At 41.1% G+C, this 27,191-nt stretch overlaps 1 protein-coding gene across 1 annotated transcript in view; it reads right to left on the bottom strand.

The window, feature by feature from the left end:
• Positions 1-10,356, bottom strand: part of LOC135970303 (uncharacterized) — a 37,958-nt gene extending 27,602 nt beyond the window's left edge. Inside the window, 2 exon segments of the mRNA XM_065542888.2 lie at positions 9,763-9,966; positions 10,227-10,356. Of these exon segments, the coding sequence (XP_065398960.1) occupies positions 9,763-9,966; positions 10,227-10,349 (327 nt within the window). The 5' untranslated portion in view covers positions 10,350-10,356.
• Positions 10,357-27,191: the final 16,835 nt, after the last annotated feature.

Below are 27,191 nucleotides of genomic sequence, written 5' to 3'. Positions count from 1 at the left end.
CCACTTAATTTTAACAGTGATCAAATCATTAAATCTTCCCCCCACAAACCCAGGCTATCTGCAGCTGATTTTACTAAATAGCACTACCACCCATCCACTTCCTCTAGCATGAATCATTCATGACATCTCTTTCTGCTTCACCCTGCTTGTCCAATCTATCACCAAGTTCTGTTAGTTTTACTTCCTGTCTCTCAAATTCATCCACTTCTGATATAGGACGTGGGGCAGGGAAGTGCTGAGTAGAGAAGGGTGAGGGCTCCACCCTTGGGCCTATGCCCTCAGACCTAAGTGAGAACAGGTACTCCTGTTTTTGTGCCTGAATGTTGCATTTTCCAAGACCACTCTGGCCCGCCATCCTTTGCCCATATAAACCTGAGACCTTAGTGGGCACACACACAAGAAGCTGAATGTTGAGAGAAGTAGAGAACAGAGCAGTAGAGAGAGGCAGAGAGCGATGCAGAGCAGCAGAGAGCAGCCGGGCAGCATGACGGAGAAGGAGGGAAGAGGCCTCTGAATGTCCAGAGGAGTTCTGCTGAAAACAGCTGAACTCCAGGGGAAGATTGTCTCCCCCACCCCTCCACCTTCTGGCTCCCCATCCATGTCACTGAGAGCCACCTCCACCACTCAGTAAAACCTTGCACCCATCCTTGGAGGCCGCGTGTGATCCGATTCTTCTGGGACACTGGGCAAGAGCTCGGGATACAGAGGGCTGTCACACTGGCCCTCTGCCCTTGTGAAAAGGCAGAGGGTTCATTGAGCTGATTAGCACTCAAGCCATCTGCAGACAGCAAAGCTGAAAGGGCTTTGTAACACTGGGGTTGCAGGCACCCACTGCTAGACACTAAGTGGGGCTGAGAGCACAAAGCACTTGCCCTGGCCTCTGCACCTGCCCATCTGCGTGCTACTCCTTGGTGTTTAAGCTGCAGGGCCATTGAACAGGTGAGCCACATCCCTGCTGCACATTCTACGAGGGGAAATCAGGGAACTTTCCCATTTCACTTCTTCCCATCTCCACTACCTACTACTCTAGTCCAAGCTATTATATGTCATGAGGACTAGTCTAGGAGCTTCTAAACCGGCCTAGCCTCTTAAATGGTCTATGCATGACTCCTCTGGCCTGGGCTTTCCCTCCTCTCCATTTTACTCACTGCTGGCTGGGGAACTTTTACAAATGCAATTCTGATTGTGTCATTCCCCCTTCCCCCTTTTATATCCCTAAGAGGCTTCCCATGGGCCACAGAATAGAGGAAAACTCCTTAACAGGGCCATACAATCTGGCCCATGCGTATCTCTCTAGTCCAGTGTTTTTCAGCTGAGAGTGATTTTGCCCCCCAGAGGACATTTGGCCATGTCTGGAGATACTTCTGGTTGTCATGACTTAGTGGGAGGTACTGCTGGCATCTGGGTAGAGGCCAGGGATGCTGCTAAATATCCTATAATGGACAGGAGAGCCTCTCACAACAAAGAATTATCAGGCCCCAAATATCAATAGTGCCAAGACTGAGAAACTCAGAGCTAAGTTCCATTGTGCATCACCTTCCACCTCGTGTCTGTGCCCCAACTACTCCTGTCTTTTGGTTTCTTATGGGTGCCATGTTCCTTCTGGCCACAGGTCCTTTGCACAGGCTGTCCCCACTCTGTGGAAAGGTCTCCCTCTCCTTTTTACCTAATTAAAGACTTTTCATTTTCCAACCTCAGCTCAATCATCACTTCCTTAGAAACCCTCCTGCCCAGCCTCCCTATAGTACCAAGGAGCTCTCAGTCTCTCTTTTGAGGAAATTGATGTCCCTGTTTTACATTATTTGTGTGATTTTTGACCAATATTTGTCTCACCCACTGGATTGCAAAGTACTGTAAGGGTAAGGAACATGTCTATTTTTATTCACCACCTATCACAGGGCCTAATACATAGTAGGTGCCTATCTGTTAAATAAAAGAATGTATGAATGGCTTTTATATTTGTGCATATAGGTTTCTTTGACTCTATGATTTGTAATCTCTACTTGTGCTTTTAACATATGCCCGTCAAAAATCCTGTGTTTTGCCTTCATAGATTCTGATCTCATGTCACCACAGCCTAATACATACATTCTATATGGGGGGATAATGCTCAGGTGGAAAGTGGCTCTTGGAGGACAAAAAAACATCCTATTATTTTTATATATAAAGCACAGATACACACATTGCACATAAGCAAATCTATGGCATATCTCTGGTGTTAGCATTTCTTCGTAGGAGGAGAGTAGGGAAAAAAGTTGAAAAAGGATATTTGTTGGGGAAGCCATAATGGAAAAGAGGTTAAAAAACACTGGCCTAGATATCTATCATCTCTCTCTCTCTCTCTCTCTCTCTCTCTCTCTCTCTTTCTCTCTCTCTCTACTATCTATAGATCTATCTATCTATTCTTATTATTGTAAAATACACATAACATAAAATTTACCATCTTAGTTTTTCATGTACAATTTAGTGACATTAAGTACATTCACATTGTTGTGCAACCATCACCACCCATCTCCAGAATTATTTTCATCTTGCAAAACTAAAAATCTGTACCCACCAGACAAGAATTCCCCATTTTCGCATCCTCTGAGCCCCTGGCAACCACCGTTCTACTTTCTATCTCTATGAATTTGACTACTCTAGGTATCTCATGTAATGTCCTTTTGTGACTGGCCTATTTTACTTAGCATAATCCCATCAAGATTCATACATATTACAGCATGTGTCAGAATTTCCTTCCGGTTTCAGGCTGAATTATATTCCATAATAACTATGGAACTACCACATCTTATTTCATCTGTTGATAGACACTTGAGTTGCTTCCACATTTTGGCTATTATGGATAATGCTGCTATAAATATAGGTGTACAAATATCTTTTTGAACCCCTGCTTCCAATTATTTTGAGTATATAGCCAGAAGTAAAATTTCTGAATAATACAGTAATTCTATTTTAAATGTTTGAGGAATCTGCATACTGTTTTTCATAGTAGTTACACCACTTAACATTTCTACCAACAGTGCACAAGGGTTCCAGTTTTTCCACATCCTCACCAACATTTGTTATTTTCTGGGGTCTTTGTTGTTGTTGTTGTTAGGTGAGTCTTGCTGTGTCACCAGGCTGGAGTGCAGTGGCGCGATCTCGGCTACTGCAACCTCTAACTCCCTGGTTCAAGCGATTCTCCTGCCTCAGCCTTTAGAGTAGCTGGGATCACAGGCACATGCCACCATGCCCAGCTAATTTTTGTCTTTTTTTGTAGAGATGGGGTTTCACCATGTTGGCCAGGCTGGTCTCGAACTCCTGACCTCAGGTGATCTGCCCGCCTCAGCCTCCCAAAGTGCTGGGATTACAGGTGTAAGCCACAGTGCCCAGCCTATTTTCTGTTTTCAAATATATATATATCATATATTTTTGTATTTTAAGAAAAACAATCTGATTTTCTTAGTTGTTACTCATGAGTCATTTAAGCTTTGAAATCACTGGCTCCTAATCTTTCATCTTACATCTATTAACTCTTATAAAAACTTTGCTAAGTAATCAGTTGTATAGAATCCATTTAGCTATAAATTTTAAACAATCATATCCTGGCTCTCCAAAGACCTATCAATTGTTTTGTGTATGTGGCATTGCCTATGGTACAACTACAGGAACACTCCTGGAATCTTAACAAACAGGACAGATTATCGTCTGCTTACATGGTTAATTGCCAATATTAGAAAGGTGGATGGGGCTGCTCTTTGGGTCCCCCTTCACTTCTGTGACTGTATAATTAGTTTTTATGTGCTGTTTCTTCACCATTCAAGCAGAAACATAGAAACCTTCTAATAAGTAAATGTGAACATTTCTAAATAGTAGTTATAGTTCATAATATTTCATCAAAAGAATACTTAATAGTTCATCATTCCTCTAGCAGCATTTTTCGTTTTGCTTTGATTTTTCTATGCTTTAAACATATAACTTTGGTTTTTTTGTTGTTGTTTGTTTGTTTTTGAGGCGGAGTCTCGCTCTGTCACCAGGCTGGAGGGCTGTGGCACAATCTCGACTCACAACAACCTCCGCCTCCTGGGTTCAAGCAATTCTCCTGCCTCAGCCTCCCGACTAGCTGGGATTATAGGCACGTGCCACCAGCATGCCCAGCTAATTTTTGTATTTTTAGTAGAGGCGGGGTTTCACCATGTTGGCCAGGATGGTCTCGATCTCCTGACCTCATGATCCGCCCGCCTCGGCCTTCCAAAGTGCTGGGATTACAGGCGTGAGCCACCGCGCCTGGCACAACTTTTTAATAATTAATAGCTTCCTTTGACTAGAATTCCAAAAATGAAATTATCTTCTTCTTTTTTTTTTTTTTTTTTTTAATGGAGTCTCACTCTGTTACCCAGGCTGGAGTGCAGAGGTGCAACTTTGGCTCACTGCAAACTCCGCCTCCTGGATTCAAGCTATTCTGCCTTAGCCTTCTGAATAACTAGTATTACAGGCATGTACCACCATGCCTGGCTAATTTTTTGTAGTTTTGGTAGAGACAGGGTTTCACCATGTTGGTTAGGCTGGTCATGAACTCCTGACCTCAAGTGATCCACCTGCCTCAGTCTCCCAGAGTGCTGAGATTACAGGCGTAAGCCACTGCATCCAACCTGAAATTATGATTTCTTACAAAATGATTGGTACCAGTGGAAAATAGAAAACGTGCTGAGAAAATGACATGTTCCATTAAAAAAACAGCTAGGATATATAAATTACCATGTTGGCTTCTATTAGCATTTAGCTTCTGTCTCTTGTTATGTAAAATGAGCTTGCTTTTGAGGAAAAAAGAAACAACTTAACGTGTTATACTTCATTCACTTTGTTGGAAAAGACCTTTCCCAAAGTTCTTGTACAGAAGAATTTTATAAGACTTTCAGGCAATGGCAATTGGATTAAGTTCTGAAGCTGATGAAAAGCAATAATATTGTCAAGATGCCAACTCTAATGCCATCATCTATATTAGCGGTCATTTTTCCACTCTTCTCATCCACATCCCATTGTCCAAACCCTTTATATAGGCATACATATTCTTTCTCTTTCTGCCATAATTCGCTCTCTTCCTCCCTTAGTCCTGTGTCTCTGAAATACATACTTGTGCCACAGGAGATACACTTTAAAGACCAGATGACTAAATTGCCTCATGCAGGGTTATGGCTCAGTTACTATAATGTTTCTTTATTTCCTGTTTATTTTCATTTTTTCCCCAGTCGTGTGGAAGACCCTCCCTCTAATGGTTTTGTGGTCTAGAGAGTTGATGCTTCAATATTATGTTTGAAGGAGTGGCAGAAGGAAGAGGGCAATAATTATCTGTCTGCGTAAGAAATATGACCTTTGCAATGATTCATATGTTTTTAGTTTGAAAATTAACTGATGCCAAGATAACTACTTGCTGAATATAGTAACTATAGAAAAATTGGTGGTCCATCATTCATTCCTTTCACCCTAGTAGCTTCTGCCATCACTTGTTAATGTGGATTTTAGAACTTTTGGCAATATAGACAATACTTCTCTGACTAGTTTACCTTTTTCTAAATCATCTTGCATTAATTTTGGATAATAATAGTTCAGCCTAAGAATCCCATCAAAATTTGTTGGGTGAATGACTCAATCTATTGGCTATAATCTTTTAAAAAGAAAATCAAATATATTTTCTACTCTACCTTTCTTTCTAGTCTGTAGAGTATTCACAGCTAATTGTTCTGCGTTTCAACATGATAACTTTGCAAAGCACTTTCATGTACATGGTCTTTCTGTAAGCATGCTACCATTCTGTTACAGGCAGAACTTTTCTTTTATCAAATAAACATTTGATACCTGCAATGTGAAAGATATATATCCAGCTCTCTACTACCTTTTGCCACCTAAACATCTTGTTAAGCATCTCAAACTTTCCATGTACTGTACTGAGATCCGGATCTTCCCAACAAATCTGCTTCAACCAAATCTCAGTTGATGGCAACTCTAAACTTCCAAATGGAAAGGCCAAAGCTTTGGAGTCAAATTTGACTTCTCTATCTGGAAATCATGCTAGCTGCACCTTTAAAATACATCCAGATTTGTTCTGGAAGTCTGTGGAAGCTTTGGTGCTAAATCATTGAACGTTCTATATACGTTACTTATTTATTTAATGTCTGTATTTCTTCATGAAATAAGTCCCATGATGGCAGGATTTGTGCCCATGTTGTTCACTGCTAAATCCCCAGTGCCTGGAACAGTGCCTAGTATATTTATTGGTCAGAATATTTGTGGAATGAATGGATGAGTGATAGGCTCACAGCCTGTGGGAACAAACAGGCCAACAGTCAAGCACAGCAATGTGCTCAGTGCTATAATGGAAGTAGACAAAGTCATGGTGAGAAGCACTTAGCTCTGCATTGAGATGTCAAGGAAGGCCCAGAGAGGTGATACTTGAGCAGACTCTGGATAAGAGTACACATTTACCAAGGAAAGAGGAGGTGAGGGACAGAGAAGCCCAGAGGTAAGGATAGCTCTGCCCATTCAGGGGAGGTCTAGGCCCAGCTCCCTAAGGGCAGACACATAGAGACAGTGAAGAGAAATGAGGTCTGAGAGGTTAGCAGCAGCCAGATTGTGCCCAACATTGTCAGCTTTACCAAGGAGCCTGGACTTTGTCTTGTGACAAACAGGAAACTCACGAAGGACTACAAGCAAGGGAATAAATGTGATTACATATGCGCAAAGATCCTCTGGAAATTTACAAGCCAATGAAAAGAGCCATTCTCCTGTTTAAAAGAATTCTCTGGGCTGGGCATGGTGGCTCATGCCTGCAATCGCAGCCCTTTGGGAGGCCGAGGTGGGCGGATCACTTCAGGTCAGGAATTCTAGACCAGCTTGGCCAAGATGGTAAAACTCCATCTCTACTGAAAGTACAAAAATAAGCCAGGCATGGTGGTGTAGTCTCAGCTACTTGGCAGGCTGAGGCATGAGAATTGCTTGAACCCAGGAAGTGGAGGTTGCAGTGAGCTGAGATCATACCACTGCACTCCAGCCTGTGTGGCAGAGTGAGACTCTGTCTCAAGAAAAAAAAAAAAATTCTCTGTTCCCCCACCAACCTTGGAATTAGTCCCCCATCCTAACCAGAGCCTAACCCTTCATGATCGGGCCCACTTTTCTGCCGCCTCATCTCCCACCACTTCCTCACAACAGCCTCTGCTACCAGCATGTCAAGTCCTGGCAGATCCTGAAGGTGCCACAGAGTATCAGGCCTCCATGCCTGAGAAGACATAATCAAGGTCCACAGCCAGGTAAAAGCTGCTGGCTCTCATTCTGGGGCTCTTTCTGCTCTGCCACATGCCTTTAAGTAGGCTCACAGAATGGCAAAGTGTCCAAGACAGACGGTAGGTGCCCTTTTTTTCTGGCATTGTTGTTGAGTGAACATTTGTTAATACTAGCCCAAGACTTTCAGCATGGGATCAAACTCACCGGGCCCAAGAAAAGGGGTCTCCATTTTAGGAGTCTTCCTGAGGTCTGGTGAGCCCAGTGGTTTGCTCCCAGCAGCCTCAACCCTGGGCCTGGTGAGTTCAACCCAACATGTTAACATCTGTGCCTCCCATCGCCTGTGTGGGAAAGAATCACACTGTCCAGAGCTGGATATCCTGGTGTAAATACTGACAAGGCCACACCCATGGGGTGTAGCTAAACCACATGGTCCCATTAAAGACAGACAGAAGGCCACTTCCTTGAGTGTCTCATACGGAAGTAATAGCAGCTAGGAGCTGTTAAGAACAAAAATAGGCACTGTTTTTCTTATCATTTATGAGAGCATAGGAAAGAAATATTGCATCAAGGCCAGGCGCAGCGGCTCACACCTGTAATCCCAGCACTTTGGGAGGCCGAGGTAGGCGGATCACCCGAGGTTGGGTGTTCAAGAGCAGCCTGTCAACATGGTGAAACCCCGTCTCTACTAAAAATACAAAAATTAGCTGGGTGTGGGGGTGGGCACCTGTAATCCCAGCTACTCAGGAGGCTGAAGCAGGAGAATCACTGGAACACAGGAGTCAGAGGTTGCAGTGAGCTGAGACTGCGCCACCGCACTCCAGCCTGGGCAACAAGAGCGAAATTCCATCTCAAAAAATATGTATAAATAAAATGCATTACCCCGAGAAGTTCCTCCTATAATGAGTACGGCAGGACAGTATTTGTCTATCCTCTCCTCCTTTATTTCTATCTCCTACCCAAACCCAGAACAAAGAGACTGAGAGAGGGCTCTTTGGTAAGAACATTTTCAAAAATATCCATTAGCATAATAACATACCACAGCTGTGGTTGGATCAATATTAGTAAGAGAAAGATGTGTTTGTTTTGTAGCATGTTGGTATTAAAAGTATCTTAACTCACCTTTCTAGTTCCACTGAGGACCAAACTAATTGGGCTTGATGAGTTAGAACCCAAGCAGGAGGGCAGAGGGGTAAGGGAAGACCTGAGAGGAAGTCTGTGTGTCGTGAGGGAGTAGGAGTTGGTGGGTGCTTGTTAGGGCAGGAGACCCAAAAGAGAAGGGTGTCCTGAAGATTTAGTGAAGGTAGGACTCTAGAAGCCACTGGGTCAGGAAAATAAAAAAAAATTCCCAATATCTGAAGCTGAATTGTTCAGTACATGTGGCCTCTAGCCACTGGCTGTTAAGCCCTTGAAATGTGGCTTGTCTGAGTTAAAATGTGCTATCTGTATATAAAATACACACCAGATTTTAAAGACTTAGTACAAAAAAAGTATGATCACTCAATGATTTATTAATATTGATTATATGTAGAAATAATATAGATATTGGGCTAAACAGATTATATTATTTAAAATTTCATGTTTCTTTGTACTTTTTAAAATGTAGCTACTGGAACATTTTAAATAATGTATGTGGCTTGCATTATATTTCTGCTGGCCAGTGCTGCTCTAGACTGTGTGCATATGAACAACACTTAACAGTAATATTTCACACTTACAGACACAACAGGCATAAGTCAGAGGTCACACTAGCTTAGAAAATGGCTTGTTTTGGAGCTAAGTAGATTTCATTTTTCACCTTTGTCAATCTAGCATTTTTAAGAAGATAAAAATTCATATTAAACACTATCTTCAGGAATAAACTCTCTAGAAATTGAGATTAAAATATTACAAGAGTGTCTACAATAGTCCAATAAAATGTAAGCATTCTCAACTTTATTCCCAAAGAAAGGGAGTTAATATGAATTTTGTCTTATTGGCCTTTTGTTAGGCAGGATTGAAATTGTATAGACTTTGTAGAAAAAACTGTTCTAGAAACACCAAAAGCACTAAGGGTCAAGCAGGTGTTTAGAGGGATAAAATATTTCTTTATTGTTCAGCTCTGTCCAATGTTTTTCTACCTCTGTTTTGAGTCTTTTTTTTTTTTTTTTTTTTTTTTGAGGCTTGGAAAACAGAAAAGAGGCAAAAAAGGTATATATAGCAATGTCGAGGGGGGGGTCTTCTAAGAGCGTCTCTGTAAGGATGTAAGTTCTCAGGCCAGGGTAACAGAAGGGCCTCTCACACTCTATTTCTTCCTTCCCAGTGTGGCCTCCAGGGCTGCTTTAGGGCACTCTCTGCCTGTGAATTGCTCTTAAGCAGACCTTGTGTTTTATTATGATTAAAAGGCCTCTTCCCTAAGAACCCCCCATCTGTTACTGCATCATGTTAACTGATTCCAGGTCTTATCTAGAGGGTGGCTTTGGGAGGCAGGATAATCAAGGAAGAAAAAACGTCAGCACAACACCTCACCTTGTGCTCAGCAGGCGTCTCATGGACATAGTGGTGAGCGCCCAGGCCCTGCGAGGTGCCCAGACCTCCTTTTGCCATATTTACCCAGGAACTATCTGCCATGGTGGGGACCAGTTTCCCTGAAACCAAGGTGAGGCCCGAAGTGTTGATTGTCAGGGTTCGCTCAACAGATCTGAAATAATTCAGAATTCCTAAGCAGATGCGCTGAAACAAAGAAAGAACAGCGTCAGCTCCCTGCCCTTCGCCTAGTTCACCCTACAGAATACAACTTGATGGCAGATCAACCCTACTGTGGAGAAAGGAACACACCACCCTGGCAAGGGGCTGCTGATTCCATGTTAAAAAAAAAAAAAAAAAAAAAAAGGAACAAAGGGCAAAAGCATAAAATGGCATTTGCTATTGGAATAGCAGAAAATCCTCTTTTCTAGACAAGCAGACATTTCTGATGCCTGCCATCCACATACCTGCAGTTCTCTGATTCGAAGATGGCGCAGATACAGAAAAGACAAGTAGGCACCTCTCATCAGGACAGGATTCCTATCACTGGGCTCAGTGCCGTCATCCAAGCCCAGCAGTTGTAGGGTCATTGCATAGTTGTGCCTTTAGCAGGCAGGAGAGAGATCATAAATCCATTTCACCTCGAAGTGATGCCAAAAATTCACATGCCCAAAACTAAAGTCATTTTATTTAATTTAGGGGTGTTTCATGATAGCTTCATTTTATAAATGTACTGAGGGGAAATAATTACTCCATATATACATGTAAAGACAAGTTTCTCTTAGAAATTACTCTCATTAAAAACACAGTCGTAGGGTGAAGCATTAGTTTAGTTGTCTGACCTGTTTTGAAAGTCTTGCTTTCATTCTGACTTCCTATTTCATTCTGACTTTTTGAGTTAACATGTAAACTACATATTAATCAGTCACTCGGTTTCCCGCACAGTGTTTTAATCCACTTTTTGAGTCACTAATAATATAATTTACTTTACCCCGTCTCTTGTATCTGCTCGAGAGGCCCCTTAGCATGTTGGCTGAGATTTATTTGTGATAGATCATTTCCATTTTGTTTCATGGAGAGGTCATCATCCTTCATATTTGTATTCTATCAAAAAATTAGCATTAATCAAATTACATAAACATTTGCATTATTATTAACAAAATCACAGTCAGGTCATTGCAAAAGTAAACCTCATAATCCAAAGCATATTTAGATAAGTAAGTAGAAGAGCGGCTTGATTTACTTCAAGCTGACATATTCAATCTACAATAAATTAGGGAGGTCATTGTTTTTACTAAACTAATCTTTGTTTCATGAAAGTAGTCACGGCTTTTAAATAATAGCCATCTACCTCCCTGTCTTTTATGTAATTCACTTTATAAAAAATTGATAAAAGCATGTATATGTTCGGCACCTCTGAACCTCTCTAATCTAGTCTTATTCTGTACTGAGAGAGTTCAATGCATAAAGCCTCTTTCTACGTATTAGCTGTATGGTTCAGTCATTTACAGTCAAGAGCCTGTCTCCACATTTGTACAATGGCATGATAATGGAAGATGATAAGGTGTTGTGAGAGTTAAATGACAGAATGTCCATAAAACCTCCAGCTTAGTGCCCAGCACCTAATAGGTGCTCAAGATGCCAGTTTTCTCCTGTTATGAACTTCAGTAGTCCTGTAGGATCTCTCACAGTATTCAAGGTTTACACTTATTTCCACAGTCATCTTCCTTGATGCTGAGAGGGATGTGGTCATGCACCCCAGCCCCAAGTAACACTGTGAGGAAGGTAACACTGGTCTAAGGTCCTGCCCTTCACCCTCTGGGCAGCCTCTTCTTAGCTGCCATCTCTGCCTGTCCCTGGGCATACACCCCAATCTCATAAGGTGTGCACTTTCATAGTGGCACCAATCCCCACAAAAGTACTGAGTGGCAATGACTGAGCTTGGAAACCCCCTTTCAGGGTTATATTCTAATAGTTGGTTCTTGGAATTCCAACGGACCCTTATCACAGAAACTGCTAGTTGTTCCCCAAGAGCCATTTTCCTCTTTTTCTACAGTTATTGAATATTTATCTTGCCACCTGACCACCCAGATAAAGACATTTCCAAGCCTCTCTTGCAGCTAGGTGTAGCTACATGACAACAGACTGGGAGTAAAGGGCCATGTTTTAGCTTCCAAGAATTTCTAGTAGAGGCAGCTTCTTCATCCCTTCTCCATCCTGCTACTTAGAGCATGAATGTGACAGCTGGAGTTCTGTCTCAGGCTGGGTGTTGATCTCGCATGTAGAGCCATATTTGTTAGAACTCCAAGACAGACAGGGCTGAGAGCCCTGAGGGTTCCATGGTGCAAAGCTATCACACCAGCTCTGTACATCCTACCCTGAAATGTTCATATGAGGGACAGAGAGCAAAATTTCCACCTCCTTTAATCCTCTGTCATATCATTTTACCATCACCAACAGCCAAACCTAATTTTAACTAATACAGTCCCCAAGACGCTAAAGATAGACTACCAGGCTTTTGACAGGGAGTGGGGAAGGAAAATGTTGACAGGAATATTAGGAAAAGTGGGTAAGAGAGAAAGTTGTCCAGTTGAGTAGCGTTAAGTGATTGTCCATTCCGCCTGTAGGCAGACTTGGCTTCCAGCTCAGTGTACACATCTGTGTATTTCTATGTAAACATCCCACAACCCTAGGACTGGAAAAGACCCTGTGAGGTGACATGGTGCATTCCTGTTCGTTAAAACGGAAAGATTGTCATTCCAAAGTAAAGAACATCTCTGTTATGTTTTTAAAAATCTATAGGAAAGCATATACTCTGAGGGTAGCTGAATTTTGACAATTCCTATGAATTTGGGGTTCAGTGGAGCCTTTTGCCTCCTGGCTTGTAGTGTTCTCGGGTTGCCATTCAGCACTACTTGATGTGGTCCCAGAAGGAAGGCTATGAGCCACATCCTTTCTCTGATGGGATTGTGATACTTTCAGCTGCTTCTAAAATTACCCAGAATTACATAGGACAGGACAGAAAGTGACATCAAGTTACAGTGGAAGATGTTTGAAGGACCGACTGAACAAACCACAAAAGTACTGCTGGACCTGCAGGTGGCCTGGAAAAAAGGAAGGGAGCACAGATCAGCTGGAGCAGGAAAAGGAGAGCACCCAGCATCCTCCAGGAAAAGGGACCAACAACATCCCACAAAAGGAAACTGCTTAAGAAATACCAAGTCCAGAAGCATAGACCCTAAGTGTACTGGAGACAGTACATGCAGGTAAGCAGCAGGGCAACCCCGTCTGCATTCATTCTCCTGGCCTGGGTGTGAAAATCTGCTGACCTTTACTGCCTGTGGCTCTTTGTCAGCATGACCAAGTTCATGTGCTTAGACAGTTCTGAGACTTCCGCTGATTGCAAATCCCATTTTCTTCTGGGAAGTTGGCAGGGGAAATGGAGTGGAAGGTAGGTAGGAAAAGTAAGTCTGTTCAGTATTCCCCACACCCAGAACATCTCTGCTGCTTACATGGGTTTATCCACAGAAACAAAGACTAGAAGGATATATACCAAATATTAATAATACTGTTGTTATTCTGGATGGTACAATAAGGGGTGATTTTAGTTTTCTTTCTTGTATTTTTCTATGTTTCCCAAGTTGTCCATGTTAAACACATGCCACTATTGTCATCAGAAATTTTTTAAAGTAAATGTTTTATTGAATTTGATGAGAAGAACCAGGAAAAGGGTGTTTTGTGTTTCGCTGAATGTGTTGCACATTGGAGCTACTGTCTACACCACCATTTCTGTGCGAGCACACCTTCTTCTCACTACATCACATTACCTCTGGAACTGCAGGGGAGCAGTAACGGACAGAAAAGCATGATGGCTCTCTCCTTCCCTCCTTGGTGTGGTCAGTGGGAAGAGGCCAAGGAAGGGCTCTGACACTGCCCCCTGACACTGCAACCTGGATGTGGTGCTTTCTGCTGCTTTACTACTCCATGAGGTTAAAAAAACAGTGACCAATTTAAACTGCATCTTTGAAAATACAATTGTCAATAGTAGTGTGTAATGTCTATACATAGCCATTTTAATAAACGTGCTTTTTTTGTGAACATGAGTAACTTGATCTAACAATTACAGGTTCCAGAGGATCTACACAGGCCTAGCTGGGGTGTAATCTGTAGGATACAATAAAATACAACTCAGCCATTGAAAAGAACAGCAGATCGCCAAGACATATTGTTGGGTGAAAAAAGCAAGTTGCAGAAAGATATTCATATAGTATGATATATCATTTATATAAAAACCTCAAGTGCAAACTTATCCTATATATATTTTATAGGGACATATGTATGGATGTAAATGCATTGAAAAGGCTCAAAGCAGTAACAGTGTTTGCCTCTAAGGAGGTGGAATGGGGAGCAGGATGGGCAGCAGGGATTAGTTAAAAGAGAATTTAAATTTTCAGTAATGTTTCAACTTTTTACAAGGAGAATACTTTTTAAATTATTTCTATGATTTAAACTTATTTTTTAAAAACTCCTTAAAGAAAAAAATGGTAACTTCAGTGGAGAAACCTGGCAATCACCACTAGCTTAACCAAGTGAGCTAGCTTAACATCAGCTGTGATGTCATGTTGATATCATGTTCCCTGAATAGGATGTGGTGAGGACAGTTAGCCTCTGTGATATTCTTCTTCCTCTAAACCCATAACCTCAGTGTAACCATGAGAAAATATCAGAAAAACTCAAATCAGGCAAAGGTCTACAGATTGCAGGGCTAGTACTCCTAAAGACTGTCAATGTCATGATAAACAAGGAAAGACTGAGGAACTGTCACAGAGCGGAGGAGGCGGGGGAGGTGCGATGATTAAATGTAATGTGGTACCCTGGATAGGATCCTGGGGCAGAAAGAGAACATTAATGGAAAAGCTGGTGAAATCCAGGGGAAGCCTAATTAACAGTAATGTACCAATGCTGGTTCCTTGGTATGACAAATGTATCGCTACAATGTAAGACGTCAATAATGTAAGAAACTGAGTGGGGGTATATGGGAACTCCTTGTACTGTGTTTGCACCTTTTCTATAAATCTCAAACTATTTCAAAATAAATTAAAAAGACAAAAACTCCCTAAAGGAAAGTGGGGCCAGGCATAACGGCTCATGCCTGTAATCCCAGCACTTCGGGATGAGGCAGGTGGATTGCTTCGAGACCAGCCTGGGCAACATGGTGAAACCCTGTCTCTACAGAAAAAAAAAATATATAGCTGGTAGGGATGGTGTGTGCCCACCCACCCGCAGTCCTAGCTATTCTGGGGATTGAGTCAGGAGGAGCACTTGAACCCAGGAGGCAAATGCTGCAATGAGCTGAAATCACACCACTGCACTTCAGCCTGGGCAACAGAGTAAGACCCTGTCAAAAACAAAAACAAAACAAAACAAAACAAAACAAAATGGAAAAGTTACTGGTGAATGGCATTCAGTGAGAATTGATCAGAAACTGTTCTGAAGTTGTGCTACAATTAGTGATTATATTCATTCTCTCAGAGATGTCAAAATGGACAGACAGTCATCCTATGAAGTTTGTTTTTCTTTATTCAGAAGGCCCTTAAGAAACTTATCTGTCACAAGGTATTGGTTGTCACTTGCCAGATTCAGAATCAAGATGCTGACCAGCATATAGATGCTAAAATCCACACTTGACTGCTACATGTTTGCAAAACAGTAACACAGCTTTAAAATTCATACTCACATTCCCATAACTCCTCCTAACTGCCACATTTTTACTTAATTCTAATCTGATTTGATCAGCATTTAACATCCAGAATGACTATGTGCTACCAGTGGGGCCCTGATACAGTATAAAGTGGCTCTTGACCAAAGCAGAAATACTCGAGGAGGTCACAAAGTTACATCCATGGGAAAATGTGAAGAAAACTAGAAAATATTGGCCATTGCCTTGGAATTTCTATTCTTAAACCCAGTGCTATTTTCTGTTCTCTGCTTTGGAATAGAAAATAGCACTGGTTTTAAGAAGGGGAAAAAGGGAAGGGAAGGGAAGGGAAGGGAAGGGAAAGGAAGGGAAGGGGGGGGAAGGGGAGGGGAGGGGAGGGGAGGGGAGGGGAAGGGGAGGGGAGGGGAGGGGAGGGGAGGGGAAGGGGAGGGGAGGGGAGGGGAGGGGAGGGGAAGGGGAGGGGAGGGGAGGGGAGGGGAGGGGAGGGGGAGGGGAGGGGAGGGGAGGGGAAGGGGAGGGGAGGGGAGGGGAGGGGAGGAGAGGGAAAGAAAGGAAATTCTTCTCTTCTCCAGGCTCTTTGCATGGCTGCCTCCTTCTCATTCATTAAATTCAACTCAATCCTCCCACCCGAAGATTTGGCTGGCCTCTGTCAGAGGGTGCTCCTCTCCACTTATTGTTCTCTGCCCACTGTTTTCTTCATGGCACTCACAAGTTAGAGATGTAGGTTTACTTGTTTGTTCACTTGTTTATTATATGTTGCTCTCAGGGCAGGGACTGGGTCTATTTCATCCCCTAACCCAAGTACAGTTCCTGACACAAAGGCAATATCCATATAATAATCATGGAATGAATGAATGAATGAATGAATGAATGAGAAAATGGAAAACTTCATGATCCTAATTTGTAGAGTGATTTGTGTGTGTTGTATGTCTCCCCTCATGTCCCATCTGTGGAATCTGCAGATCTACAGGTATTATTAGTCTCTTTATGGTCTATTTACCATAAGTCAACTTGAAAACACAGTGCTGATATTTTTCTCCCTTTGGGGAATTCCAAGATTCCAAGAACAACATTTATATGTCAGTAAATAGCTGGAGGAAGTGGTTTTCTTTTCTTTTCTTTTTATTATTTGAGCAATTGCATTCAAAACAGACTTTGGTGAAAGCACAGACTGCATCCTATCAGTACCTGAATTTCCATCCCCTCTGCAAGTGGAAGAAAGTAGTAAGAGCAAAAAGTGTTAGTTGTCCCCTCCACCGCATGGCTGGGAGAAGAGAAGCAGGAGTTACCCTACTTCTGTTTCCACCAGTTTCTTACACTGTTGCCCTAGCTTGGTGTTTTCTACTACTCAACACTTACCTGGAGCCACTATCTCCTGCTCTCACTGTTAACCTTCTGCTTTTCACTGGCACAGTGGTCCTACAGAAGTAACCCCCTTTGTCCCCTAAGTGCCTGTGGGCAGTGCTACAACTCAGCTTCCCATTTGATCACTTCTCAATTTGTTTGAGCAAGGATCTAGAGATCAAATGAGAAATGAGTTGGCCACACAGATCAGGAGCAGAGGCAACATATCAGCATGGATCTCCCTGGCCTCCTGATCTGACCTCGTGATCTGCCTGTCTTGGCCTCCCAAAGTGCTGGGATTACAGGCGTGAGCCACTGCGCCCGGCCCTCTCCTCACTCTTATTCATCTCCTCTCACTCCTTTACGGACCCCTGGAGTGTAATTCCCCTTATTCTCTCACTCAAGGAGGAAAACAGATGTGTGTTGATGGCCCTCAGATGTTAATACCATAACTCCCTGGGTAAAGGATGATTATAACATCTGCATCAAGAGGTAAACTGTCCAAGGCTGGGCATGATGGCTCATGCCTGTTATACCAGCACTTTGGGAGGCTGAAACAGGTGGATCACTTGAGGTCAGGAGTTCGAGACCAGCCTGGCCAACATGGAGAAAATCCATCTCTACTGAGAATATGAAAATTAGCCAGAGGTGGTGGTGCACGCCTGTGGTCCCATCTACTCAGGTGGCTGAGGCATGAGAATTGCTTGAACCTGGGAGGCAGAGGTTGCAGTGAGCCAAGATCGCACCACTGCACTCCAGTCTGGGTGACAAAGTGAGACTCTGTCTCAGGAAAAAAAAAAAAAGAGTAAAATAAAAATAAAAAGAGGTAAACTGTCCAGGATCTTAGGAGCAAAGACATGGTTCTGAGACACTGGGATAGACTCTGCCTTCTCACTCCTTTCTCCCCTACCCTATAGTCTCTATGTTTGGTTCGGGAATAGGAACCAAACATAAATTTTTTTTTAATGTCTCCTTGTTCGTGTAAGATCTTCCTGAAAGGTGATACAAACTTCAGTTGTAAAATGGCAATGGGATACGAAAACTGTGGCTATTTTTTCAACTCTGGCAGGATGCTAGCCAAGGAGTGTGTCACTGGTAGTTGCATACTCTGTCAGGAAATTCAAGGGCCAGGGAGATCCATGCTGATATGTTGCCTCTGCTCCTGATCTGTGTGGCCAACTCATTTCTCATTTGATCTCTAGATCCTTGCTCAAACAAATTGAACAGTTATAAAAGGGGTGTGTGTGTGTGTGTGTGTGTGTGTGTGTGTGTATGTATGTGTGTGTGTGTGCATGCTCCCAACTAATCCATAACTCACTGGATACCTTGAGGTCTCACTTTCCCCCATATCCCATATCACGGGATAATGAACTGTGACAGTGCTTCTTTCTCCAGCATTCTACCCAACTTCCCCACAACTTTGACTTTATGCAATTTTCAGGTACTCTACAATCATTTTAGGGGTGAAAGTAATAGAATTTATACAAAAGGGGCTCACTACAAATTCATAGCATTGTGTTTTACCAGGGGCCTCTTGACTATGCAGTCATTCGTGTATTTTCCTCTCACTGATGGTCCTGTGGTCTTTATCATAGCCACGCACTCCCTCGCATATAGCTCTTGCAGTTCGCTTCACTAATGCAGATGACCTCTGCCTCCTCCCTCTCTATGAGACAGCCAGGGCCAGTCAGGAGCACCCACATCTTACCTTTCTGCACCTAAAAATTCTGTGTATCCCATTCACCTCAAGGGAAGTGATGTCATTCTTGATTTCTCAAAATTACTCTTCCATCTGGTTTCCCCATCTCATCCCCTCCTCTTCCCCAGGGTCATCTGTTTCTCACATTTCCCTTTTCATATCTTCTGTCTCCTCTTCTCTACTGCTTCCTCACCTTAGACTACAAACCTTTTTGGGTCTTCCCAACTTAAATAGACAAATGACATGAAACTCTTCTTTTAGAGTGAAAAATAATAGCAGATGAAAGCTTCAAAAATGTTATGGTATCATTGTAAAGACAAGTATACACTAGCTTTGTGAACTTCTTTTCACTTCCAAACCTCATGCCTATCCTGTGCAGCAGCTACCTAACTGACTTCCTTGCCTCCAAACTCTCCCTCTTCCAGTCCAACTAACATTTTGCTACCACATTAATTTTCCTTAAAAATATGCCTTTGTATGAAATATTTTCCTTATAGGAAAAAGCACAGATTCCTTTGTCTGGAATGCATGAGCATTCACAACTAGCACCTCCCCTGACAAACAAACAAACAAACAAATAGCCTTTCTTTTCACTATATTTCCACATGAATCTTCCACTCAACTAAGCTGGCTCTGACTATATCACATCCGGTATCTCCTCAGCATGCTCTTCATGCTGTACCTCCTAGAATGCACTCGCTACTTTCTTCCCCATCACTTCCCTAAGTCCTCCTATGCCTCCTTCAAATCCAGCCCAATTTCCTCTTCTTCAAGAGGCTTTCCTCAATAGAATCTACCCTTTGGGGACCACTTTCTAAATACGGTATTTAATAACTGTCCAGCTCATTGGGTGCTTAGCCCTTGGATGTACAGCCTTGCATCGGTATTTATTGGTTTAAGTATCTGTCCTCACAGGAACAACATCTTATGTTATACCTCTTTATATCTTTCTTTTTAATTAGCACTTAATCTTTCTTATAATGAAAATAAACCTGGCTAGATTATAGAGATTTTGGTGGGGAGGGTTTCAGAAAAACTACCAAAGTAAATGTCTAAGGGCTACACACAGGTAGCAAGTTGAGTAAAAAGGCATTTTGGTTATTTCTTCCTGTAGTACCTGACAGAGGTTGATGTTGCTGTAAATATTCTCCCAGACTTGGTCATAGTTGCACTGATGCAAACCCTGGGAAGCCACAAAGGATGGATGATGTGGAGCCAGCATGACTATCTTTGCAGCATGATCTTGGAGCACTTGCATTACTCGCTCAGGGTTGGAAATCTCAGGTAGAATAGAGAAGAGAAGGAATGGTTATGAGAACTATGTTCCCTTTTTCTCAGCAAGACTTTGGTCACATACACGTGAACAAGGAAGAAAGTCTAGGTGGGACTTTATTCAATTAAAAAAATAAAATTAAAGTCCAGCATCATGATTCCCCAAATATGTTTGTCCATTCAGCACTGTAAGTATTCAAATATACATAGTAGCTCATTTAAAAATTCTGTGACAATCCCCTAAAGACAATAGCAGGTGGCGTTCCCACAAGTGTTGTGGCATCAGTGAAAAGATAAACACCCATCAGCATTGGGTGCAAACTGTGTCAACTGTTAAGAAGCTTCTGGGCAATGGAGGAGGGGGCAGAAGTGTAGCACAAGAAGAGCACAAGCTTTATAAAGATACAGACCTAGGCTCGTATCTCTGCAGGAATCCTGGCTTTTCCATGCAGAGCAGGGCAAGTCAACCTAACAAAAATGCTAATGATGTCTCTACCCCGAGTGCTGCAATAATGCCTACCATGTAGGAGGACCTGAATAAATGTCCCTTCTTCTCATCTGGAGGTAAATAATTGAATAATAATCCCAGAATTGAATTGCTACTTAAGTGATACATATATACTATATCACTTTAATATCACAAAGAACCTCAAAGATCATTTATTTCGATCTCTATCAAAATCCCAAAGACATTTCTTGCAGATATAGAAAAATTCATCTTACAATTTATATGAAATCTCAAGGGACCCCAAATAGCTAAACAATTTTCCAAAAGAACAAAGTTAAAGAACTTACACTCTCTGAATTCAAAAACTATTACAAAGATATAGTAATCAAAACAGTATGGTACTGGCATAAAGAGAGACATTTAGACCAATGGAATAGAGTAGACAGCCTAGAAATAAACCCTCACATATATGGTTAAGGGTGCCAAGACCACTCAATGGGGAAAGGACAACATCTTCAATATATGGTGTTGGGAAAACTGAATATCCACATGCAAAATAATAAAGTTTTATCCTTACATTATACCACATACAAAAATTACTCAAAATGGATTAAAGATCTAAATGTAAGACCTAAAATTATGAAACTCTTAGAAGGAAACATAGGGGAAATGCTTCATGATATTAAATTTGGTAACCATTTCTTGAATATAACACCAAAAGTCCAAGCAACAAAAGCAAAAATAGACAAATAGGATGACACCAAACTTAACAACTTTAGTGCAGCAAAGGATGCAAATCAATTGAAATGAAGAGTCAACCTACATAACGAGAGAAAAGATTTGCAAATTATATATCCAATATGTGACTAATAGCAAGAATACATAAAGAACTCCAGGCTGGGTGCAATGGTTCACACCTGTAATCCCAGCACTTTGGGAAGCCAAAGCAGGTGGATTGCTTGAGCCCAGGAGTTCAAGACCAGCCTGGGAAACATGGCAAAACCCCATCTCTACAAAAAAAATCCAAAAAATTAGCCTGGTATAGTGGTGTGCCCCTGTAATCCCAGCTACTTGAGAGGTTAACATGGGAGGATCGCTTGAGCCCAGGAGGAGGAGGTTGCAGTGAGCCAAGGTCACACCACTGCACTTCATCCTGGGTGACAGAGTGAGACCCTGTCTCAAAAAGAGCTACAACTCAACAAGAAAAAATCAAATAAACTGATTTTAAAATAGGTAGTCAATTACAAAAAAAAAAAAAAAAAAAAGAAAGAAAGATGAAAGAAAAAATAAGCAAAGGATTTGAATAGATATTTATCTAAAGATGATATACAAATGGCTAAGAAGCATATAAAAGATGCTCAACATCACTAATCATCAGAGAAACTCAAATCAAAACCACAGTAAGATTTCACCTCACACCCATTAGAATGGCTGCTATTAAAAATCATAAAATAACCAGTGTTGGTGAAGATGTGGCAAAATTGGAACCTTTGTGCACTGTTGGTGGGACTGTAAAATGGTGCAAATCTATAGAAAACAGTATGGTGTTTCCTAATAAAATAAAATAAAATAAAATAAAATAAAATAAAATAACCATGTGATCCAGCAATTATACTTCTGGATATATATCCAAAAGAACTGAAAGCAAGATCTTGAAGAGGTATTTGCACATCCATGTTTATAGCAACATCATTGACAATATCCAAAAGGTGGAAGCAACCCAAATCCTCATATCAGATGAATAGATTTTTTTTAATGTGGTATATACTTAGAAGGGAATGTTATTCAGCCTTAAAAAAAAGGAAGGAAATTCTGACACACACTACAACATGAATGAACCTTGAGGACATTATACTAAGTAAAATAAACCAAAAAGACAACTATTGCATGATTCCACTTATATGAGGTATCCAAAGTAGCCAAACATATAGAAAAAGAAAGTAGAATGATGGTTGCCAGGAGCTGGGAGGAAGGAAAAATGAGAGTTGTTGTTTGATGGGTATAGAGTTCTAGTTTTGCAAGATGAAAACATCCTGGAGATATATTGTGAAACACTATGAATGTATTCAATGCCACAATTACCATGTTCTTTTGGAGGTGTCATGTTTTCTTGCTTTTTTGCTTCTTGTATTCTTTTTTTTTTTTTTTTTTTGAGATGGAATTTCTGTCTTGTTGCCCAGGCTGGAGTGCAATGGCACGATCTCAGCTCACCACAACCTCCGCTTCCCAGGTTCAAGCGTTTCTCCTGCCTTAGTCTCCCAAGTAGCTGGGATTACAGGCATGCACCACCTTGCCTGGCTAATTTTGTATTTTTAGTAGAGACACAGTTTCTCTATGTTGGTCAGGCTGGCCTTGAACTCCCAACCTCAGGTGATCCACCTATCTCGGCCTCCCAAAGTGTTGGGATTACAGGCATGAGCCACCGCGCCCAGACGCTTCTTGTATTCTTACACTGATATCTGTGTATCTGGTGGAATGGGTGCCTCTTCCAATTTTATGGGGTAGCTTTTATAGGGATACATTTTCTGTATCTCTGAATTATATACAGTAAATATTCATTTAATGTCATCAATAGGTTCTTGGAAACCACAACTTTAAGCAAAACAATATAGAGCAGGTCCTCAAATAACATCATTTTATTCAATATCATTTTATTGTAATGTTGATGAGAAAAAAATGCTGATTTTTCTTATACGTTGTTTGGTTTAAAGTTGCAGTTTCCAAGAATCTATCGATGGTGTTCAGTGAGGACATACTGTACTTAAAGATGGTTATGGTAAATTTTATGTTACTTTTTTTTTTTTAACCAAAATAAAAGTATCATTTAGTTGCAGGCTCCCCAGGGACCACTGACCAGCCCACCTGGTGCCTACAGCTGCCAGCAAACCCATCTCCTCCAGTGGCAGAGCCACCATGTACTACACCAGTATCCCAGGAACCAACATCCAGCCTGACTGGTGCCTGCAACACCAACCCTGCAACCAGCAGAGATGACATGCCCAGTGTGTGCCCTCCAGAACCTGAGAATTGGCCCTCTTGGTGGCCCTTATCCCAAGCAAAGCCATACCACTACTGCCTTCACAAATATCCAGAGCCTAGGCCGGCAATGTACTTGCAGACACCACTGACACTGAATACAGCCAAAGATATCACACAGAGACTACACTATTGTACCCGTCCAGAACCAAAACTAAAGCATCCTTACGTAACCAACACTATAGGACACATCTACGGGGAAAATGTAGCCCTATAAAAGCTACCCCATAAAATTGGAAGAGGCACCCATTCCACTGATATGCAGATATCAGTATAATAATACAAGAAACAAAAAAGCAAGGAAACATGACCCCTCCAAAGGAAAATGGTAATTATCTAGCAACAGACCCCAAAGAAAAGGCAATCTATAAAATGCCTGGATAGGAATTCAAAATAATGATTTTAAGAAAACTCAGTGAGATACAAGAGAAAACAGACAGACAACTCAATAAAATCAGAAAAATAATTCATGATCTAAATGAAAAATCTGGCCAGGCATGGTGGCTTTTACCTGTAATCCCAGCACTTTGGGAGGCTGAGGTGGAAGGATTGCTTGAGCCAGGTGTTCAAGACCAGCCTGGGCAACATAGCGAGATCTTGTCTCTACTAAAAATTTTTAAAAATTAGCTAGGTGTGGTAGTGCATGCCTGTAGTCCTAGCTACTTGGGAGCTGAGGTGGGAGGATCATTTGAGCCCAGAAGTTCAAGGCTGTAGTAAGAGTTCTAATTGTGTCACTACACTCTAGCTTAAGTGACAAAGCAAGACTCTGTCTCAAAAACAAACAACTAATAAATAAATAAATAAGATATTCAATAGAGATCAATATAAAAAAGACCCAAACGGAAATCTTGGAGTTAAAGAATTCAGTGAATAACATAAGAAATACAACTGAGAAATTCAACAATAGACTAGATCAAGCAGAAGAAAAGTTTTCTGAACTGGAAGGTCTTTTGAAATAATCCAGCCAACCAAAAAAGAAAAAATGAAGAAAGCTTAAAGGATTTATATAACACCATTAAGTAAACAAATATTCATTTTATGGGAATTCCAGAAGGAGAAGAGCAGGAACAAGGCATAGGAAATCGATATAATAAAATAATCGCTGAAATCTTCCCAAGTCTTAGGAGAAATATGTATATTCACATCTAGTAAGCTCAAAGGTTCCCAAATTCAACCCAAAAAGCCCTCTCTGAGGCACATTATACTTAAACTGTCAAAAGTCAAAGACAAAGGAGAAAATTCTAAAAACAGCAAGAGAAAAGTGTCAAGTTACATATCATGGAATCTCCGTCAGACTAACAGAGATTTCTCAGCAAAACCTTATGGGCCAGAAGAGAATAGGATGATATATTTAAAGTGCTGAAAGAATAGAAAAACTGCCAGTCAAGAGTACTATTCCTAGCAAAGTTAACCTTCAGAAATGAAGGCAAAATAAAGTTTTTCCCAGACAAGGAGAAAATGGGGAATTTATCACCACTAGACTGGCTTAACAAGAAATATAGAAGTCCTGCATCTGGAAGTGAAAGGACAATAACTATCCTCATGAAAACAGACAAAAGTATAAAAATCACTGATAGAGCAGATACACATAAGAAAGAGAAAGAAATCAAATCTTTTTGCTACAGAAAACCACCAAACTGAAAATATAAACAAAAAGAAAGAAGAAAGGAACAAAGACTATATGAAACAACCAGGAAACAACGAACAAAATGACAGGAGTAAGCCTTCACCTATCAAAAATAACCTTGAATGTAAACAGTTTAAATTCCCTAATTAAAAGACATAGACTATCTGAATTGATTTTTTAAAATGATCCAACTATATGCTGCCTACAAGAAACTCACTTCATCTGTAAAGATATATAAACTAAAAAAAAAAAAAAAAAAAAAAAAAAAGGGGGGATGGAAAAAAATATTCCATGCAAATGGAAGCCAAATGTGAGCAGGTGTAGCTATACTTACATCAGATAAAATAGATTTTAAGTCAAAAACGGTAAAAAGAGATAAAGGTCATTACATAATGATAAAGGGATCAATGAAAAGCAAGAGTATATAGTAATTATAAATATGTATACACCCAACACCAGAGCACCCAGATATTTAAGCAAATATTATTGGATCTAAAGAGAGAGATAGACTCCAATACCATAATAGTTGATGCCTTCAACACCCCACACTCAGCATCGGAGAGATCATTTAGATGGAAATTCAACAAAGAAATACCAATCTTAAATTGCACTACAAACAAATGGACCTAATAGATATTTACAGAACGTTTTAACCAACAGTCACAAAATATACATTATTCTCATCTGCACCTGGAACATTCTCTAGGATAGACCATATGTTAGGCCACGAAACAAGACTCAAAAAATTTTTAAAAATCAAAACTATATTAAGTATCTTTTCAGACCTCAATGGGATAAAACTAGAAATCAATAACAATGGAAACTTTGGGAATGGCATAAACTCACGGAAATTAAACAACATACTCCTGAATGACCAATGGGTCAATAAAGAAATTAAAAAGCAAATTTTTAAAAATTTATTGAAACTAATGAAAATAGAAACACAACATGCTGGCCAGGTGTGGTGGCTCACACCTGTGATCTCAGCTCTTTGGGAGGCCGAGGCCGGTGGATCACCTGAGGTCAGGAGTTCAAGACCAGCCTGGCCAACATGCTGAAACCTCGTCTCTACTAAAAATAAAAATTTAGCCGGGCGTGGAGGCAGGCACCTGTAACCCCAGTAACTCAGGAGGCTGAGGCAGGAGAATTGCTTGAATCTGGGAGGTGGAGATTGCAGTGAGCCAGGATCATGCCACTGCCCTCCAGCCTGGGCGACAGAGTGAGGCTCTGTCTGAAAAAAAGAAAAGAAAAGAAACATAACATACCAAAACCTATAGGATACAGCAAAAGCAGTATAAGAGGGAAGTTTATAGCAATAAACACCTACGCCAAAAAGTAGTAAATTTTGAAATTAACAACCTACTGATGCAACTCAAGGAACTAAAGAAGCAAGAACAAACCAAATCCAATATAACTAGAAGGGAATACATAATAAAAATCAGGGCAGAAATAAATTAAAAACTAAAAACAATACAAAAGATCAATGAAACAAAAAGCTGACTTTTTAAAAAGATAAAATTGAAAAACCATTAGCTAGACTACCTAACAAACAAAGATCTGAATAAATCAAATTAAAAATGAAAGAGGAGACATTAAAACTGATACCACAGAAATACAAGAATCAGGCTGGGTGCGGTGGCTCACACCTGTAATCCCAGCACTTTGGGAGGCTGAGGCTGGTGGATCAACTGAGGTCGAGAATTCGAGGGCAGCCGGACCAACATGGAGAAACTCCATCTCCACTAAAAATAGAAAATTAGCTGGGCACAGTGGCGGGTGCCTGTAATCCCAGCTACTTGGGAGGCTGAGGCAGGAGAATCACTTGAACCCGGGAGGCAGAGGTTGTGGAGAACCGAGATTGTGCCATTGCACTCCAACCTGGGCAACAAGAGGGAAACTCCGTCTCACAAAAAAAAAAAAACAAAACAAAAACAAAAACAAAAACAAGGACCATTAAAGACTATTATAAACAACTCTATGCCAACAAATTGGAAAACCTAGAGGAAATGGGTAAACTCCTGGACACATGCAACCTATCAAGATTGAACCAGGAAGGAGAAAACCTCAATAGACCAATAACAAGGAACACAACTGCATCAGTAACAAAAAGTCTCTCAACAAAGAGAAACCAAGAACTGGATGACTTCATCGCCAAATCTACCAAACTTTTACAGAATTGATGTGGATTCTTCTCATACTATTCCAAAAACATGAAAAGGAGGGAATTCTTCCAAATTCATTCTACAAGGCCAATATTACCCTAATAAAAAACCCAGACAAGAACAGA

Source organism: Macaca fascicularis, chromosome 4 (assembly GCF_037993035.2).
Source record: "Macaca fascicularis isolate 582-1 chromosome 4, T2T-MFA8v1.1".
Classification (NCBI taxonomy): domain Eukaryota; kingdom Metazoa; phylum Chordata; class Mammalia; order Primates; family Cercopithecidae; genus Macaca; species Macaca fascicularis.
The sequence above is the reverse complement of the archived record's forward strand: the minus strand, read 5'-3'. Positions and strand labels throughout refer to the sequence as shown.